The sequence below is a fragment of the Aulostomus chinensis genome, chromosome 10, assembly GCF_037954235.1.
Source record: "Aulostomus chinensis isolate RoL2024-O1b breed Wild chromosome 10, RoL_Achi_v1.0, whole genome shotgun sequence".
Classification (NCBI taxonomy): Eukaryota; Metazoa; Chordata; class Actinopteri; order Syngnathiformes; family Aulostomidae; genus Aulostomus; species Aulostomus chinensis.
In genome coordinates, this window is record NC_141329.1 from 26,753,979 (window position 1) to 26,773,343 (window position 19,365).

The 19,365-nt window shown below is 44.8% G+C and overlaps 2 protein-coding genes across 13 annotated transcripts in view; one reads left to right on the plus strand and one right to left on the minus strand.

The window, feature by feature from the left end:
* picalmb (phosphatidylinositol binding clathrin assembly protein b) lies at nucleotides 1–18,511 on the minus strand. Of its 12 annotated transcripts, none has more exons than XM_086216708.1 (24): nucleotides 18,224–18,511; nucleotides 14,259–14,401; nucleotides 13,992–14,067; nucleotides 13,795–13,897; nucleotides 9,886–9,979; nucleotides 9,552–9,663; nucleotides 9,358–9,464; nucleotides 8,809–8,850; nucleotides 8,152–8,163; nucleotides 7,490–7,575; nucleotides 7,221–7,344; nucleotides 6,994–7,124; nucleotides 6,175–6,275; nucleotides 5,860–6,012; nucleotides 5,377–5,460; nucleotides 4,605–4,697; nucleotides 4,298–4,408; nucleotides 3,290–3,406; nucleotides 3,170–3,200; nucleotides 2,955–3,054; nucleotides 2,764–2,823; nucleotides 2,050–2,154; nucleotides 1,615–1,720; nucleotides 1–156 (listed from the first exon to the last, which is right to left on the minus strand). In XM_086216708.1, the coding sequence occupies exons 1-23, from the start codon at nucleotides 18,459–18,461 to the stop codon at nucleotides 1,628–1,630; spliced, it is 2,316 nt and encodes a 771-aa protein (XP_086072834.1). In that variant the 5' UTR covers nucleotides 18,462–18,511; the 3' UTR covers nucleotides 1–156; nucleotides 1,615–1,627. The 12 variants fall into 12 exon arrangements, with proteins under 12 accessions (XP_086072834.1, XP_086072833.1, XP_086072836.1 ...); XM_086216707.1 differs by having other exon boundaries at nucleotides 6,994–7,130; nucleotides 18,224–18,510; XM_086216710.1 differs by lacking the exon at nucleotides 8,152–8,163.
* Nucleotides 10,485–19,365, plus strand: part of zpld1b (zona pellucida-like domain containing 1b) — a 20,392-nt gene continuing 11,511 nt past the window's right edge. The window contains exon 1 of the mRNA XM_086216719.1: nucleotides 10,485–10,621. Within this exon, the coding sequence (XP_086072845.1) occupies nucleotides 10,567–10,621 (55 nt within the window). The 5' untranslated portion in view covers nucleotides 10,485–10,566. The remainder of the gene's footprint in view (nucleotides 10,622–19,365) is intronic.

Below are 19,365 nucleotides of genomic sequence, written 5' to 3' on the forward strand. Positions count from 1 at the left end.
TGTGTGTGTGTGTGTGTGTGTGTGTGTGTGTGTGTGTGTGTGTGTGTGTGTGTGTGAGCGTTTCTCTGAAGAGTTAAGACTGTGACGAGGACAAAGCTTTGCTGCTAAGTGCTTCATCTTCCGAGAGACACTTTCTTCAAATTACATGAACTGCATCTGCAAGCAAAGCCAGAGACGAAAATCAAAGTCAGTCTCAAAGGTGAAGAGAAAGAATTCAGAGCTGCAACTGTTCACTCACGACACAAGCATCCACACCGGGGGTCCACCAATTATCGCTGCGCTTGATTATCGGCTTAGACATTCTTTTTTTTCTTTTTTTTTAAAAATCAGCTGTACATTTCTTAAGATTTTGCTCAAAATTACAAAAGAGGAAATAAAACGTCTTGAGTCTTCTGAAAGATTTGATTCAGCGATTTCAATTTTTCCAATTGAGTGGAAGCATCCCGGCAACTTGAGACATTTTGACTTTCTTCCCAAAAAAAAAAGTGATGTTTCAGGAGTTATTTTATTCAAACGTTTATCATCTTTCAGCAGGTTAGAAGTTGTTTTTTTAAAAAAAGTCCCGTTCGTTCAACTGCTGAGGAACATTCCATTAAATGCGTGGATTTAATGAAGAAATAAAGGCTGATTCATGTGCTTGTTTGGTGTTGTTTTGTCTGCCACTTGTGAGCAGGTTTTTGTGTTTTTTGTTTGGTGGTTCTTCTCAGCAACAAGATGCCCTGCTCGCTCAGACGGTTTCGGTTGTACCGAGTTTCTAGCGTTCCCCGGAATCACCGCGAGACTCTGCTCGCATCGCTGCAGTTTTGTGGGCTCCACATCATCCGCTTGAGTTCTTTCACATCTAAAGTCGCTGCTCTCTGAAACAGCTCACGACCCAGAGGCGGAGCTGGAAGGAGTTCACCAGGTTAAGAGTTTGTGGCCTTTCGCACAATAAGAAATTTAATACCAATTTCATTACGCTGGCCAAAGTATGAAAGAATGACTGGAATCCTGTCTGGGAGCAGATCAACATCACATGGCAGTTCCAGTTTTTTAAGTCTTGCCTTCACTGTGACATGGGACTGTTTTTGAAATAAAAAAGGAAATACTGGATGGATCTTTACACCGAGGATTCAAAGAAAGAGCCAGCGAGTGACATGAAAGGGCCAAAGCCGGGAGTCGAGCCCACGGCTGCTGCAGCCTGGTAGTCTGGGTAAATACCCCGCAACAAATTATCAATGATTAATTTGACAGTTTTTTTTTTGTTGTAAAAATCGCATGAGCAGTTTATGGATGAAAAGCTTGACAAGCTAAGTAGACTGGAGGGGACTGGAGCTTAGCGAAGACTCAGCTGGTTAAACTGAGCAGTGGCTGCACGTTCCACATTTCATTTCAAACCATGAGAATGAATCTGGTTCTATACAAGACATGGTGAAGCCTTCAGACTGAGCGAAAGTAAAAGAAAAAACAAAAGCCAAGATACAAGACAAATATTACTAGAAATACAGGTAGCATTCAATCAGATGGAGGGGAAAAGTATGCAAAAGATTAAAAAAAAAGAAAAGAAACATAAGGGCATTACAAAGGGGCATTTGACGCATGCAGGTGCATCTGCAGGCAAAGAGCATGCTGTACCTAAAGAGATGCTCTACAAGAAATCCTTGAGAGAGAGGTGTGCAAACGGGTCCTGTCCAGGGGCTCGAAGAGGACTCTGGCTGGAAGGACTAGAGGCTGCAGAGGGCTAATACAGGAAGAAATACAGGAAGTAGGAGGACCAGAGGAGAAGTGAGAGTCAGTACAGAGACTGAGGGAAGCATGAGGTTAGTACGGAGAAGCTGTGATGTAGGAAAGAAGGGTTAATAAGAGGAGCTGTTGGGGAAAAACAGGGAGTCACAAGAACGATGATACAGTTTCGTCCCTTTCGGCTCGAGAGAGCAAAGGGTCGCTTGTTAAAACTCATCATCAGTATTCACAATGACACCGTGACTAACTGTGGTTCACGTCACAGCACAATGGAGGCACCGGTTTACTCAAGCCCATAACTGCATGAATACTTCATGGTGCACCCACCTGAGTGCTGGACACAGAGCCAAAGGGATTGGGTGGCCGCATCACCGGCTGTGTGTACATCATGGTGGGTGGATTCATCATCCCCATAGAGCCCATCTGTGGAGGCTGCAGTGAGTTGCACAGAGACGAGACACCGCCAGTAATTTAGTCATTTAGTACGTTTTCAAAAATCAAAACTTGTCGTGTGTAAGATTTCTGTTGTGATCAGAGCTGCAACAAAAGATCATTATGCAGTTTTTTGTTGTTGTTGCCATTTTTAGATACGTTTTCCTTTGGTCTGTCTGGACATAAACACCGAATAAAATGTGTTTTGTGGAAGGGGCTGAAATAAAATTTCCTCTGATTTCAGTGTTCATTCAACCACTACGAACATCCCGACATATGGAAGCCTTTACTGGATTTGAGCGTCATGCAGGACTTCTGGACGTCACACTGTGAGTAGTATTAAAAAAATAAGTATTAACCACATGGTGCCTGACAGTAAGGTTTCATATCCATAAACCTGAGAATTCTTTACTACCGAGCCTCAATTTTAAGTGTAAAACTGAGAAAATATTTCAGTAGCAGTTCACTTGAGCCAGTCTGTGTAGTTAATTCATTCCCTTTAGAAATCAGGGGAGAAATAAAAGCAATCTTTCCAACATGAACCTTTTCAACATCAAAACAATTGAAGGATTTTGCTAAAAAGCTACGAGTCCATGCTGTTACACTGACCATGCCATATCCCATCATGCCCGTGGGTGTGGTAGCAGGGAAGGCCATGATTGACTGTGGCTGCAGACACACAAACAAGTGAGTAAAAATGCACACTGTCAGCATCAATAGTAAAATATGGGGACAGGAGGAAGACACATAGCAGAGGCGAACAGAATGAGCACCGCGGGGAAAAAGTCTGTGTCTATCACCATAGAGACGGGGTTCCAGGTTGTGGTGGGCGCCGCCTTGGGCTGCCAGTTGGTGCCACCAGTCATCCTCTTCTCGCCAGGCTGACTCCAGTGGATGTCACTGCAGATTAAGACATCTGATGTTAGCACCCGCTTGTAACTGCCCTGAGAGCACAAAGCTGCGAATGGTTCTGTGGCTACAGCTGACCACCACCAAGCGTCAGCGCCTCACTTACTTTTTCATCGTGCCGTTTCCAATACCGAGGTCTAACAAGAAAATTCACAAAGTGGATATTAGAAACCACAAAACATGCATCCTTTACGAACAGGAATCGAGTGCAAAGTTCCATACGTACTGCCGACAAGGTTGGCCAGGGACGAGTCAAGGTCATCTGACACCAGCTTCTCTGGCTGCTGATTCAACGGCTGGTTGGAGCCGGCAAGAGTCGGTTTCAGGATCCCCCCGGTAATATCTGACGAGACATACAGACAGAGTCGGCTAGACCTAAAAGCTCAGCATGGTGAGCCTCTATGGGAGAGGTTCTGGTCAGTAAATATGTGTTTTAAAACAAATTTGGGGGCTGAACTCACTGAAGAGGGTCTGCATGGTGGCTAGCAGCTTGCTCGCAAGCATCAATGCCATAATTTTACCACTCTGTGTACTTGTACCATAAAATTTCGGGGTAGCTGTGGTACTTCTGGTTTAATTGGACTATGCAGGGCAGGTGACAGGTGACACTGTTTGTGGGCTTGCTTGTGTGAGAAAAGCACGTGTTAGTAAAATATATTCACCAATGCAGATTAATTGTTTTCTTATTATTAACACCTGTTTTCCGTTAAATGGTAAAAAGTCCTGTGAATAAGTAAAAAAGTCTCATTAATTTGCATATCCACCCCAAATAAAACACTGGGTGCTGCAAACACATAAAGCAGGGAGGCAGCAGATGAGACACAGGTGTTTTCAATGTTCCGTTGATGCTGGAGAACGTGAACGACACAGAAGCGTGCACGTCTCTGCAGCCGGTGACGTCAACACTTTTGTCTGAAATAAACAATGCACTCCACGTGTGACTAATGTGATCATTTTTTCCAACCATTACAGCTACTGGTGACCCATTATATGTAATTACAAAAGGAGCCATTACTTACTAGACCATCCCACAGATCTCCTACACTCCCTTACTTTTTATTTTAAGTATGACTCCATTTTTATCTGGGCAAATGTTTTTCAGTCTAGTTTCGAGCTTAATGTGGCGTGAGCTGTCCTTGTGTTTGAAGTGCAATTAAGAATGTTTACTTTCATAAAAAGGTGAGACGTTCACACATTCAGGCATAAATACTTGCAAAAAATGTGAGATCCTTACCATCAGCATTGAGGCTGCTGCTGCCTGAAGCTTTGGCTCCAAACACCGACTCAAAGTCAACCTGGAGTCCTCCTGCTGACTGCTGGGGAGGAGCCTGTGGCGCTGAGTATCCTTAAAGATATGACAAGCAAGACAGCTGCAGTTACGGAATTCCTCTCATTAAAACAGCGCACTGATTGGATTTGGGGTTTTTACTTGGCTTGGGAAGGTACATACGGTATCTTAACCACTGGCTACCTGGTCAGGTAATCAAATTAGCATCATTCTACTGCTAAATGTGCAGGAGAGAGAGCCTTCAGTACTCTACCTCTGAATAGACCTGCTACAGTAGAGGGCTCAGTAGGGTAGGGAGCCTGGTGTGGGAGGTGCTGGGCAATGGACACTGGACCACAGAAGGAGTCTGACACGCCACAGGAAGCAGGAAAAAAAAGATAAGAGGAAGAACGAGAGCAAAACGGAAAAAAGGTGTTTCAGGGCCAGGGGAGACAGAGAGGTAGGAAGTCACAGCAATACAGGTTGAAGAAAAAGAGCTAACACATGTAACACTTTAAGAGCTGTTAAATGTGAGCTTTTGGAATCCAATTTAGGATTTAAAAAAAAAGGGTAACAGATTGCAGTAGTAGAGCAAAACCCAAAGGTGTAGCAGTTTTGGGAAACGTGTTCTCTTGCTGAGCAGAGCTGAGGAGAGCAATCTCACTCATGTCTGTAACTGCTTAGCATGTTAGCTTAGCACAGCGTAAAGGATGGAAAGTACTTGGGAGAGACAGCCTGGCTCTGCACGAAGATATAAAGTCTGCCTACTTGCAACCAACAATCCATACGGCAGTCCAAGCTAGCAAGCTGCTGGTTGTTGCTTCACATTTACTGTGCAGACATGTTTAGCTTGGAGGAATTTCCAGAGTGATATCAATCTTCTCACTATTCTCTGCAAGAAAAGACCTTTTCCCAAAATAAAATGCTAGCGTTTCCCTTTAATATTAGTTCATGTGCACATTATTATCATGAATATAAAAATAAGAGGCTCTTATGTTTGCTAGGGCTCAGGAAACATAGGCTGAGATGGTGAGCCATCATAGTACCTGAGACGGAGTGTTCTATCCACACTGTGCTTTTGAAATTGGTTGAAACGGACGAGTTTGTGTCAATAAAGGGATTGTAACGATCTGGAGAATCAAAAATAGTGTTGGTAAAAGAAGAACAGGTTTCATCTTAAAGCTCTACAGCACGTTTGTCATTACAATGTGAGCAACAGAAGCAAACTGCTTATCCAAAGAGGGGATAAAACTAAACCGTATATCAAATATGGCCTCTATGTCGGGACATGGAGGGTCCTTCTTGATATATACGACAAATTAAGACGTGCTTTCACTCATAAACACTATCATTTGAGCTTGTATGAACTGCAATGAGGTCCGCTGTACAGACAAGAGTAGAAAGAGACGTTGCACACACATTCAAACTACATCAGCATGGTGAACAAGCAAGCTAGTCATGCTTATAAGTGACTACAGATACATGAGCAAGAACGAAAAGACTCGAGGAGAAACAAAATGAGATTTTACCACCAAACATTTCATGACTGGATGTCCTAGAGGAAAAGCTAAGACCGTCTGAAGACACGACAGGTAAGTGAGTGGCATCGACAACGAGTTTTGAGAGGAAAGGGTTAAGGTTTGGCATGGAATCGTCTCCAGCTTCAGCAGAGGTGAAAGGATCTAGGCAGGCACAAGAAAGAGACAGAGAAAAACAAGAAATAGACAGAAAAGATTGGAGAGGAAGAGGTGGACATCAGAGTCAAACAGAAGAAAGAGTGCATGCCGAACAGGTAACCAGAAACACAGATGTTGGCTGGAGGTGTTGAGTAGGCGGCTCTTTACCTGCCCACGCCGTTGCCACTGGAAGCCCGGTTGAGCCTGACTGCATGGAGGACTGGAAAGTAGACTGCAGGTCAAACAGGTCGCTCTCCATTTTCACAGCACTGGAGACAGAAGCAACCACTTTTTAAACTTGTATATTCACATGAAGAAAAAAAATCGCTTGGCAACCCAAAAACATTGTATTAATAAATACAATTTAAAGGGATTTCGCAAAAGCTGCTGAGACCCCAAGAAAACCTAATATTATTCTGCTATCAGAAGATTTCACGGAATCAATTATGTCAATTGACTATAAAAAGGAAAAGAACCAGACACAGTCAGTTGCCAGCAACTGTCAGCCGAAGCACGCTCCTGTTATTCAACCACTCCTCCCCTCTCACCAGGGAAACAATAAAATGGCATAAAGGTGTTCGAGATCATGCATTTGTCAAATGGAGCGGCACATCCTGCCAAACAAACGAAGCTAAATCATCGAGGCAGATTTAGGATTTAGGAAATAAACAATCCAATGTGGCTGCCAGAAGAAGTTTGCAACTGGAACCATTAGGATCAAGCTAAGAGTGTCTCAAAAACCTGTACAAAGTTTTAAAGGATTAGCTGAAGTGGTTCTTGAGTTGTGGGCGAGAACTGACAATTGAGTTTTCAACAGATGCAAAAATGCCACAGTTAAGCGTACAGATTGAAAAAAAAAAAAAGACATACAAAATAAGGAAATGCAGAAAGAAACGATGACGGCGTTTGTGATGTCACTTTTTAATCAATTCTAAGCTAAAATTATCAAGTCACAAGTGTCCACCAATCACAGGAAGGCGTCAGTACCCATTAGAGCAGCTGGGCGTGGAGAAAAGGTCGATGGCTGGTGCTGTGCTGATGGTGCCCCCCGTAGTGGAGATGGGCGAAGTATCAGTGGTGGTAGCGAAGGAGGGCCTTTTGGAGAGTTCCTTGAGCCTCTGTTCCTAAGGGAAGAGGGACGTCCAGTTGAAAATAACAGACAACAGAGGAACTTCGTCAATGGTGGCTTAACCTGACGTTCATCTTGAAGGCACCTTAAGAGCTTTAAGTCGGGCCTGTTCCTCCTCCAGAGCTGCCTGCTTCTCACGCTCATCCACTTTAGTGAAAGACATCCCTGTGCTCGCCAGCGATGACACTGCATTTGACAGAGTACTGGCCCTGCAGGCGAAAGACAAATTCACACTGGATGCAGCAGAAACAAAGCCAGCACTAATCTGATGATACTTCAAACGATGAAGTAAGGAGGATGGAAAGCCAGGCTCTTCTGATGTATGTGGAAAACAGGGATGGGAGATTGACGCACCTGCTGGCTGCGGTGGAGTCTTTCACCTTCTTGCCTTCTAAGGAGGCCAAGTGCTGCTCCAAAGCTTCAAGTAGGCTACTGGGAGCCTGTCGTGACAGAGGACACACAGTCAACATGTCACTTAGACACACATCATCCATAAGGACAACAAGACCAGGAAGGACAGTGGTGGGCAACCCAGAAAAAAAACACTACACACCATGAACTAGACCACACAATTAAAACCTAGCAAGCAAATTTGTTTGTCTCATAAGGAGCTTTAATTTTGCTTCATGTGGACTTTTTTTGGACCCATTTGAAAGTACAAGTTACCCACCACTGATCAATGACTGCATTCCAGCCAAAAAGCTACTTCGGATGAGAGTAACATCTGTATGGGATGACGTACTGTACCACAGCACTTTCAACAACTTCACCGTTGTTGAAACTGAGTTAATCTGAGCACAACAGGGCAGCATTTCATATGAACAACTACACAGGTTTACATCAAAGTGAAGAAAGTCAACAGGTTTAACCACACCAAGTCTTTCTTTTGTTTTCTTTTTTCCTTCGTTTGTTTTTCACAACCATGGAGGAGACAAAGAGTCGGAGCGGAGGCATGCAAAAAAGACAACACTGACCAAGTCACAGACACAGAAGAAGAGTGAAATGAGAGTACTTACACAAACGGTGAACTAAAGTGGAAAGATAAGGGGAAAATACAGAATATAAAGGTGGTGAAAGTAGGATGCATTTAAGCTGCAGTTCTGTGAGGTAAAGTACTTGTTGAGTGAATAGTGGTGATCACGGTACAGCGAGTGTGTGCACTTTACAATACAGATCACGTGAGTGAGGACTCTTAAAACACTGAGTGTGGACTCGACACCTTTATTTACTGTAGAAGAAGAAGGTGAGGGTAAAGAAAGAAAAACAAGAAGGTGAGGAAGATCAAGATTGAGATGGAGCAGAAGGAAGAAAGAAAGAAAGAAAGAAAGAAAGTAGGAAAAGAACCAGAAACAGGAGAGTAACGCCTCCTCTGGGAGCATGCGCTTGAGACGGAAATCATGCAGAGTGCTTCGGGAGTGTAATGACGACAGCATATTTGAGAGTGCAACAAAACCCCACAACATTTCAAAGGAAACTAGACAACTAACAAAGCTATTCTTCACACCACTGAACATCTGAACCCAACAAAAGAACATTTGTGTTGGGTTTAGCGTCTTCTAGCGGGACAAAACAAGGCTAATGGAAAAAGAGCAGTAAGAGCCTGAAAGAAGGAGACTGCTGCTGAGACCTTTATGTCTTTCATTGTCTGATAGCTTGTGAGTGGCCCCGCTTACCTGAGACAGGTCTGGAATGTCTCCGCGATCGATTCCCACCTGCTTTGAGATGGGAAAGAAAACCTAATTACAATCTTTTCTCTGCAAGGATGTCATCTAACTAACCAGCTGACTAAAGACGATTAAACGATCCACGGCAACATCCATCTTGGGTGATCAGAAGGGTGAGCAGCTCCAGGAACGTGCGTTCACACATTAGAATTCGTCTCCAGTGAATACTGGAGATCAGGTCTCACCTTCCCACTCTATATGCAAATAAATATGTATGTTGTTTTTTTTTAAATTTTTTTTTTTACAGGACACGCACTTCCTGGTTAGTCTTCAAGGAATTCGAAGGAAACAGAAGCAATAAAGACCAGGTATTATAGCTGTGGGCTTTTTGGAAATCTAAAATGTGCCCAGGTCACATATCGCATTCAGACTGCTGAAAGAATGTGACCTCGCGCGTGGATGCACTCTCTCGGGCTCATTCACATCTGTGCTCAAAGCTGGCCACTTGTGATTAGATGCCAAATTAAAATCTATCCAGCGCAGAAACAAAAAGCTTACCTCTGCTACTTTGAGGAACTCTGATATCCGGGTCATTCGAGTGAGAAACTTCTTATAAATGTCCAGGCCTTCTTTACACTGAGTCTTCTTCATGTCAAAGTATTTCTCTGTTTGGTGGCAAAGGAATTAATAGAAGTTTGAATCACAAACTATAAAAGGCACTTTAAAGCTGGGACAGGAGAACTGGTTCTCACCGAGCAGGTTGATAATGCCTTCGTTATACGCAGCAAAGAGCCTGATGGAGTCTTTAAAGAGGAGCATGAAGGCTGCATTGATGACTCCATTAGTCAGTTCGTTGGCATTGACCTGAGGGAAAAAGCAATCAGCCCAGATGCACACAAGCTTGACATTTATCTTCACAACCATTTGTTGACGCACAAAAACAAAGCCAGTCTAGGTGAACTAAGACAATGCATCTAAATTTGTTTTCATTAGGCGGCGGCGGCGGCCGTGCCGTCTGCGCACTCAGACGAGCAGCTTTTTATTACACGAGCAGCAGAGCTACAGGGAGTTCACCTCAAAACTCACATTGAAATCGAGGAGGGCGTCCATCTGGTTCTGAATGATAGGAATAGTCTTGAGCAGCTTCTCTGTATTCATGGTTCTCATTACGCCGTCCACTCTGTGTGGACACACGGAGAGGGGAAGATGGAGAGGGGCCCGGGAAGTCAGACAAGGATAATAAACAAGCAGTGATGCTTGTTTGTGATGAAAAAAAATGAGAAAGAGACCAAGTCCTGCTTCAGATTGTCCAGTCTCAACCCATCGAAATTTATATTTCTTGGATTTTAATTTCAAAATAGCTTGATTTTTTTTTTCAGTTGAATTTTATTTCAAGAGGGCCGATAATGAATTTTTTTCAGGACAGCTACTTATGAAATTCATACTATAATACCTATATATATATACACACACACACACACACATACATAATACATATATATACATAAATGAAATTGTTACTGGAATAACAAGGTTCTATTTCATTTCTTCTGACCACCAGAGGCGTGATTTAAGCACCTGGATATCTATCATATGCATGTGCAGGTCGAGTGCCTACAACAACAAAGTCACCTGGTGACAGTGCGAGGGAACTTAAGGCACGTTCACCCCGGAAGTGACCTCTGGCCATCTTCTCGTGTCGGAAGCAGGTTTGTGGTCGTGTCGAACGTGCCTTTACGGATTATCGCCTGGAGTCCGCTCACCCATATGGACGGGAGCAGCGGTCTATTCTATTTTTGTTCATTAGTTGACGAGCGTTCAGGTAAGACGAGCGTGCCCCGCTAATAGCCTTGCTATTGTTAGCTGTTGCTACCTAGCATTATCAAAGTTTGTGTTATATTAGCGTTGCCTGACGACTGTGTTCGCTCTGCGGCGGCGTTAATTATTTTGCTATTTCAGCTACTGTTACTTAGCACTATTTTGTGTGGACCTAGATTTCCGAGGTTTGTTCCGTGTTTGTACACGCGCTTTTCGTTTAGCGGACAGGTGAGCTGTTACCGGCTACCCGCGGTTTTGAAATTGTTTGGTTTTGACTGCTACGCCACAAGAGTGTGCTCGCTCTGCTAGGGCGCTAATTACTTGCTACTTCAGGTACTTCTACTTGGCACTACTTTGTAGTCAGTGGACCTTGATTCTCTAGGTTTGTAGTGTGTTTGTACACGCGCTTTCGCTTACTACGAGCTGTCACCGGCTTCTCACTGTTTTGAAAAAAATCTGTTTGTTTGGATGTGACTGCTACGTGACGAGTGGGTTCGCTCTGCTCCATACAGTGTTGAGTTTCCTGATTTGTGCCGGCTGCTGGTATGTTTATGGTTTGTATTGATTATCATGCCCCTCTCGACCCTGATGATGGGCATGATAAATGCCCTAGCTGCTTGGGCTTGGAGCACCTGCGGCAGGGATTCAACGAGTAGGCTTGTGTGGACTGCGGTTGCCTGAGTCTAAGAACCCGTGACTCTTGACTGGCCGAGCTTGAGAAGGGACTGCCTTCTCAGCAGCCCTCAGCACAGAGGGATGGCGTTACATCTCCGCAGAGGCAGCTTCGATGCTGCAAGGTGGGGTCACTGAGGGCTGCTAGCACGGCTAAACAAGGGAAGCCCGATCCTTTAGCGGTAAGGTAGACACTTTGGCTTCAGAGTTCGCAGAAATTAAGGCTTTGCTCCTTACCATGTAACGGCCCGAAGCGCAGCCTGCTGCCTCATGCTCTCCTCCACCTCCTGTACTATCCCAGCTTTGCTACCGCTGGAGGAGGATGTACTGTCGATAAGTGCTTCGGAAAATTTAGCAGTGGATGAGTGGGGTGATGAGCAGACTGCTGCTAACTCCCCTGACCGGAGTTCACTGGGGGGCTCAGGAGATAGCGGGGCATCACTAGTGAGACCTTCAGTGAAGGTGGCGCTTGCACGCTTGGGACTGGACGCTGCCCCAGTGGAAGTACCCATGCAGAGTGCCTAGACAGCCCACTCCCTAAATGAGTTTTAGTGCCCCCCCTATCGCCTCCTATATTGAGGAGCTGCAGCGATGCTTGGCAGACCCCAGACAGCTTCAGTCTTTAGGGGCAGACCAGGAGATATTAAACCTGAGCGTGACCTTGTTGCAGGCATTTGCTTATATGGCAAGAGAGCTAGGAAGACTGATGTCTTCCCTGTCCCTAAAACGACACCAGATATGGTTGGCTCAGTCACCACTCCCAGAGCCCAGTAGAAGTGCGCTCTGCTTTCTCCCAGTTGTTCCGGAAGAGAATTTTGGTCCGGCTGCACAGCAAGCCTTGGACTGCAGCTTGCAGGTGTCACAAGCTAGGCTACAGTTCGCGAGCTTACATCGCACACCTCCACAGGCCCAGGGGACTATTATGACAACTGGGGCAGCCGCAGCTATGTCCCAGGCGCGGCCACCTCCAGAGAGATTTTGACGGTCTGCCAACCAGCCCTTTCCCCTTACGCAGCAGGGTTCAACATCTGACCGTCACCCCTCATGGAGTCGGAAGGGGCGGGGGGGCGGTGACTATTCAGCTGCGGTGGTCAGTCACTTCACCAGCCAACATCTCAGGTGTTGGGAATCGCTGGAGTCAGACCCCTGGGTGGTGTCCACCCTGTCGCAGGGTTACACCATCCAGTTCAGACGCCGACCGCAAAGGTTTTCTGTTGTCAAAATGACGGTGGTGAAAGATCCAGCAAAGACTCTTTCACTATGTCAAGAGATAAAGGCTCTATTAGAAAAGAACGCCATCGAGCCATAAGAGCCACACTCACAAAACAGTGGGTTTTATTCCACCTATTTTGTCATCCCAAAGAAAGGAGGCGGGCTCCGCCCCATCCTGGATTTACGACCTTTGAACAGGTACCTCAAGGTCCTGAAATTTCACATGTTACATACAACATATGTACTCAAAGGCATCAGACAGGGCAACTGGTTCACAACCATCGATCTGAAGGATGCCTATTTTCACGTTCCCATTGACCCCCCCCCACCACAGGCAGTTTCTCTGCTTCGCATTTTTCAATTTTGGGTACTACCATTTGGGATCTCGCTGGCGCCCAGGATCTTCACGAGAGTTGTTTCAGCAGCACTATCTCCTCTACACAGCAGGGGTATGCGCAGAGGGAGGACTCTCCCATACAGGTCTTTTCAGACACTTCTGGGACAGCTAACAGCAGCTTCGTCTGTTGTCCCTTTGGGCCTTCTTTCACTGAGACCTCTCCAGAATTGGATGATCCGTCTCAATTTCCATCCAAAACACCATCAGCACAGGATGGTCAGGGTGACTGCCAGTTGTCAGAAATATCTGCACAAATGAGGGGTGTGGTCATGGCTGACCCAGGGTCAGCTCTGGGGTCCATACCTTGTCACAGAGAGGTGGTGGCAACGGATGCATCCCTAACCGGGTGGGGCGCCATGTGGTAGTGCAGGACCGCCTGAGGCTCTTGGGGCACTCATAAATGTGTTGGAGCTAAGAGCCGTCCTCCTTGCGCTCCAACAATTTTTGCCGGTTCTGGCAGGGAAGCACGTCCTTCTACGTATGGACAATACATCAGTGGTTTACCATGTGAACCACCAAGGGAGCACCAGGTCTCAGCCTTCCCTGAGACTGACTCAGCAGCTTCTCTCATGGGCCTTCCCTCAGCTACTGAGCCTGAGGGCAATGCACCTGCTTGGCGCTCAGATTTCTTGTCCTGGCAACACCCGCACCCTGGGGAATGGAGACTGGACCCAGATGTGGTACAGGGCATATGGGACAGGTTTGGCAAAGTGGAGATAGATCTCTTTGCTTGGCAGACCACAACGCACTGTCCCCTGTGGTTTTCACTGGGGGAGCCTTCCTTGACCTGCACATGCATGTGATGGATATCCAGGTGCTTAAATCACCACCTCTGGCGGTCATCTGAAATTCATAGAACCGTGGTTACATACGTAACCTTCGTTTTCAATCCTTACCCTCGTTTAACTTTAGTGAAGTCAAAGGCAACCTGTCTGTATGAAACAGCTTTCTCGTTCAGGTAGCGACTATACCTCCTGATAAACGTGGACATGTCATAACCTGGAAAAAGAAAAAGGCAGTCGGAGCATCATTAACTTCAATAAGTCCTAATAAAATCATCTCCTAAGGTACATAAAGTTGAAGTGACATTTACCTTGTAGTCCACTTTTGTCCAAAAAATTACTGAGATTGAAAAGTGTATTCCTTGACGCCAGGTACTGGACAAAACGCTGAATGTGGGAGGAGAAAAAAAAAAGGATAAACACAACAACAACATCAAGGTATTAATTTAATCATACATGCTCACATAATCAGCTTTTTCCTCTCATGCCATGGAACCAGTTTACTGTGTCAGAAGATAATCCGAAGGTAGCGTGTGTGCGTGTTTGTGTGTGCTCGCGCGTGCGCTAAAGCAGTTCACCTCATTGCCATAGACCATGAGGTGGTGTGTGGTGATAAGTGACTTAAACACAACCACCCAGCTGGTGTTGGTCGTCCTCTCAAACAGCGAGTCAGCCAGTTGGGGAATGTTGACGTTCATCTCGTTGGTGCAGTGGATCAAATCTGAGGCGGAATGCAGGAAACAGACAAAAATAGTCAACAACAGAACAATATACTTCTGATTATTCCCTTTAACATATTCAGCGACTGTTTCTGCTGCTGTGAAACAATCCATTAAACACGCTATCGATAATAATATCCTGTAAATAATCCTCATTAGTCACAAGATTTAAATACCAGTATTTAATTGTATCTCAAGGATTTTCTTTTTACTTTTTCAACTCTTTTTCCATTTCAGTTCAGATTGTTTTTGCTCTGATTTAAAAACTGCACTTGAAGGAAGTAGCAGTAGCTTTGAAGTAATAAATTACTGCTTCCAGATTAATCGTAGTTGGTAACGCTGCATTAAAATACTATGAATGACAGCAAGTAGGAAATGATGTACGGTGACCAAAATAGCGTTTTTCTGTTTTTAACCGGCTCAATCAAGTTGTCACATCCCTTTTTTTTCCTTCTCCACAAAAAAAAAACCTTGCGATTAAATGAAGAACTTATACTTGTTTTGTATTAAACACAGTCATAACTAGAACGGCATCAGGATATGGAAGCTCTGAGTCCAAAGTATTTTCCCGTCTGGTTTTAATAGCATGACAACATTGTTTAAGAGCAGCCTAAAAATGCTATTTCAGAGAAAGAAAATGAAGGTTTGATGATCTGCTGGTGTGTTTGTGTGGTGAAAAATGTTTCAAAATTCATTAAGAAACCAGGTGTCATCTATTAAAGATGTGGTTAGTCCGTTATAAACCCAGAAACAGGCCTGCTGCTGCCCAACTATGAATAAGTGACCACAGATGCGATATGTGCAAGTTAACCTTTAAGCAGCAAATTTCCACAGAAAGCTGCTCAGCCCTGATTATGACGTGGACTTTATTTATTTATTTATTGGTCGGTCTCCCTTTCAGAAGGTGAATTGAAATGTTTTTCCAAACCCACAAAAATGTCCAATGAGCGGCAGACAAAAAAAACTAAAAGTTACAACACCGCCTGCAATTACTCCAAACATCATTAAAACCTGCACATAAAGCATGTTAATTCTAATCAGTGCTTCTGCTTATAACTTAATAATGAACATTAAAATAATCACCCGATAGTACTGAGGGCAGAGTCAACGCCACAGAGTTGATATTGTTGATGATAACTGGAAATGGTTTATAAATGAGAGCTGTCAAAGACCAACATGGAGTCCAGGGCATACATCACGTCCCACTTCTTCACACTTCATATGTTCTTCATACACGCGTGTACTCCTTGAGTGATGCTAGTCAAAGCAACCCAGCCTGTTGGTGCTAATGACCCTGCCTTTCACAGCAGGGATCAGACTGATGGGGTAATTGGGCCTCCCTTTCTGTCCTATATTTGACTTTTGAAAAGGCGGGGGACTCTAAGTAGGACAGGATAACCTTCCAGAGAGGCAGCAGCAGTTAGCATGGGTGACTGCACTGCCCAGAGAAGACGACAGTGGCATAGAGGAGATGAGCAGGGGGGAGGAGGACCTGACAGCACTGTCATGTCACGACTAGCCTACTAACTATTCACGGTGATTGACACGAGTGTTTTTCTAATTCAATCATGGGACGCAAATATATTCATGTGACAGCCATGACGTTGCTTTAGGACAGTAAAACAGAACCTGCTGTTATTAAAAATCACAGTGACCACAGTTTGGTTACAATCTGTATGTTCAGAATAGTTACGCTCACGTTCAGAAAACTCGAATAAATGCAGGAGTGCTGCATAATTAACCCAATCATCATCATGACAGTAGCCTGTGCAATTACATAACCACAAACTATGCAATTACTTTAAATATATTTTGAACGGTGCAGCACAGAGTTTGAGGAGATGACATTATTTTAGATAATTGTTTTAATATTATTCATTTAATGAAGCAATACCTTTCAAAAACAGTACTGCAAAAACTGCTTGTTGTGGTTTGTTTTTTTTGCTATGCCCGTTTAAGTTTGTGTTGGGGGGGGGGGGGGGAAACAACGCATTTCTGTTATTTGTGCGCGTTTTACTTGATAACCAAGCAACTCGTCTCACAAGACCATTCGCAGGCCTGAAGCTTCCTCAAATCCCAAGAATGGTTAATTATGGTCATGCTGAGGCGTGCAGGTGAACGGGGAGCTTAAGTTTGAGTATGAAATGACATGTTGCTGGTTCGACAGGCGCTTTTGTCGGGTTCTCTTCATTTCATTTTCTGTAATTTCTCAACTGCCAACTCTTACAGTCTTCGACAGTACGTTACGGATCATCTACGATATTTTGTTTCAAATCCGCCGGGATAAGAATTCATTCCTGTGGCCATACAGCCACTAATTCAACACCACGTGCAGTTTTACAGAAATGAAGTTATCATAGTTTCATTATAAATCATTACAGTTTCGATTTTTCACATATTTCCACTTTAATTGTGATCAGAATTCTAAATCTAGTTTTTGGATTTGGTTTAATCACGGGGGGGGGGGGGGGGCGTGAGTGCTGGACTACGATAGTGAACTCCACATACTGCACTTCCACAACCCACCAATTACACCGTTACGGTGCCAAAATGAGACATGGAGATAATCAAGTCAAGAAAGAATCCCATCTTGGCTTCAGACTGCTTGGCTCTGCCTCACTTTGAGCGGCCCTGCTGCCTTTACATGTCAGCATTTAACACAAGGATACCATAATGTTAACTATGCGCATTTAAGCTCTTGGCTCTGAATATACCGAGACACTCAGGCTGCCAACTTTCTCCCCATCTGGCCTCAGGGGAGTCACCTGAGCAGCACAACAGGTGTGCAACCTGCAACACAAGGAACTGTCACTGTCAATTCTCCCACAATCCCCTGTAATGGATCCTGACCAAATGTAAGTTGTGGGAGAAAGAAAAATAATTCCTGGACTGTTACGGCAACTTGTGATGATATAGGGCCTCCATAAAAACGCCTTTTTTTATAGCCATCATGCATCTGAAAGTGTAGATCAATAAAGATGAAATCTACCACTGCCGCACCTAAAGGAGGGAGAGGGACTCCTCTGATTATGGGTGCATCGGACTCTGATCCATCACACCACTCCGGCTGACACAACCTCAGACACAAAGGCCAAACAGTGATTTTTTTTATTTATTTTTTTAGCTCTCACAGTGTCACCTCATTGTGTCTGAAGCATGGTGGGAAACCCAGCCAGCATCCCGTTACTGAGTCCCTTCATTGTGTGGCCTGGACTGAGAGACTCTCACACTTGTGCTGCTGCTGCAGGTGCACCCAAGATGGGAGATGAGCATGGGGGGTGAAAACTGGATGGCAAGGGTCCCTGAAAATGTTAATTCAAGGCCTGTGAATGAATAGACCCCCTTGTCCATGATGGGTTTTTCAGCCTGAAACATGACCGAGTACATATTTAGCCACATGTGCTGCTATTTTGGCTTCACATTCAAGCTGCTAGCCATAACATAAATACAAGAAATATGAGGACACAGACAGCTAATTTAGCAAAGCACACAGCTACACAAGCTAGCTCAACAAGGAGAGACAAACACACACACACACACACACAAAAGCTCTTTGAGAACACGCTTAGTTAGACACGTTAAATGTGTACAGGAGGCTGTTATCGAGGCCTGTCCTCAATATTAAATTAAAAATAATCTCCTTGACATGAGCAAGCACTAGCATGTAGCCTAGCCTGAAGCTTTGGGGCCTGGTAGCTTCACCATCGCCATGACTCAAACCAGCCAAGCGGCGTCTGACCAAGAGGAGCCAGCGGTGATTTGTAACTCAGACACACAAGTGATGTTTTTTATGTTTGTGTGTGTGTTTTTAAAATCATACTCACAATCCAAATGTTTCTTTTTCGGGCCCATTATTTCGTGAGTGGTGGCCTTGCATACTGTTTTCGACACAGCGGATCCCGTTACACTGTGCTGGGCTGCAGTTATCCTGTCCGTAATGCTCTGCCCCGACATCTTCAATGGATGCAACAAAAGACGCTGGAAATGTTGGTTTTTACCGGTGTTTATCTTCTGATTGGAGCCTTTACAAAAAAATAAATATAAAATAAAAAAATAAAACATCCACCTCCTTCGCAACCTTGCCGGGCTCCCCCCCCCCCCCAGCCAACCCGGTTATTTTCCTCCCCCCCCCCCCCACCCCCCAAGCTTGGTGGAAAATATAAATCAAAGCTAAGCTACGTTAAACCAGAGGGCGAGAAGAATCTGACAACAGCGACAAAATGTGACAGTCTGCACGCTTCCGTCTGAATTCAGTCAGATTTTAAGGGATGCGGTGACTGCAGGATCCACTCGCTGACTCATCCAACCCGGCTCCCTGTCTTGCTTTCATCCCGATGTGGCACACCGGATCCCTGCCTGCCTCCGCCGCTCCGCCAGTCGTCGCCGCCGCTCCTCCGCCTCCTGCCACCGCCGCCGCCGCTACTCGCCTTTTAAAAGAAAGACTCACTACTGACTTGAAGAGGGGGAAATGGCGGGCCTGCTCGGCTCTACTACTTCAGGGAGACCGCGATCAACAACAACAACGCCCTGCAGACCCTGAATCAGATGCTACACCGCTGGGTGCCCATAAGGTCCGCTGTGGCGCAGGTGTACAGCAACTGACCGCAGTCTAGCGGCAAAAATAAAACGCTCAAATGCTTAATCACAGAGGCGCCAGAGGCCTGGATGAGAGGGTGAAGCGTGGAGATTGAGGGGGCAGGGGAATTGAGTCAAGATGGGAGGGAAACAGACATGTTTTTGTTTTGTTTTTTTACAATATTTTCATTTATAGAGTACATTCAGAAAGCACAAAAGCAATATATCCTTTTTCATGGTGATTATAATAAGTTTTATTGGGTCAATACCAGGGACATATAGAGTTAATTTAATGAGCTGTTGGGGTGTTGTGATTTAATTACCTTTTTTTGAAATTATTATTACTCATCACATTCGTATAAATTGGGGCAGAAAACATTTAAAGAGGAAC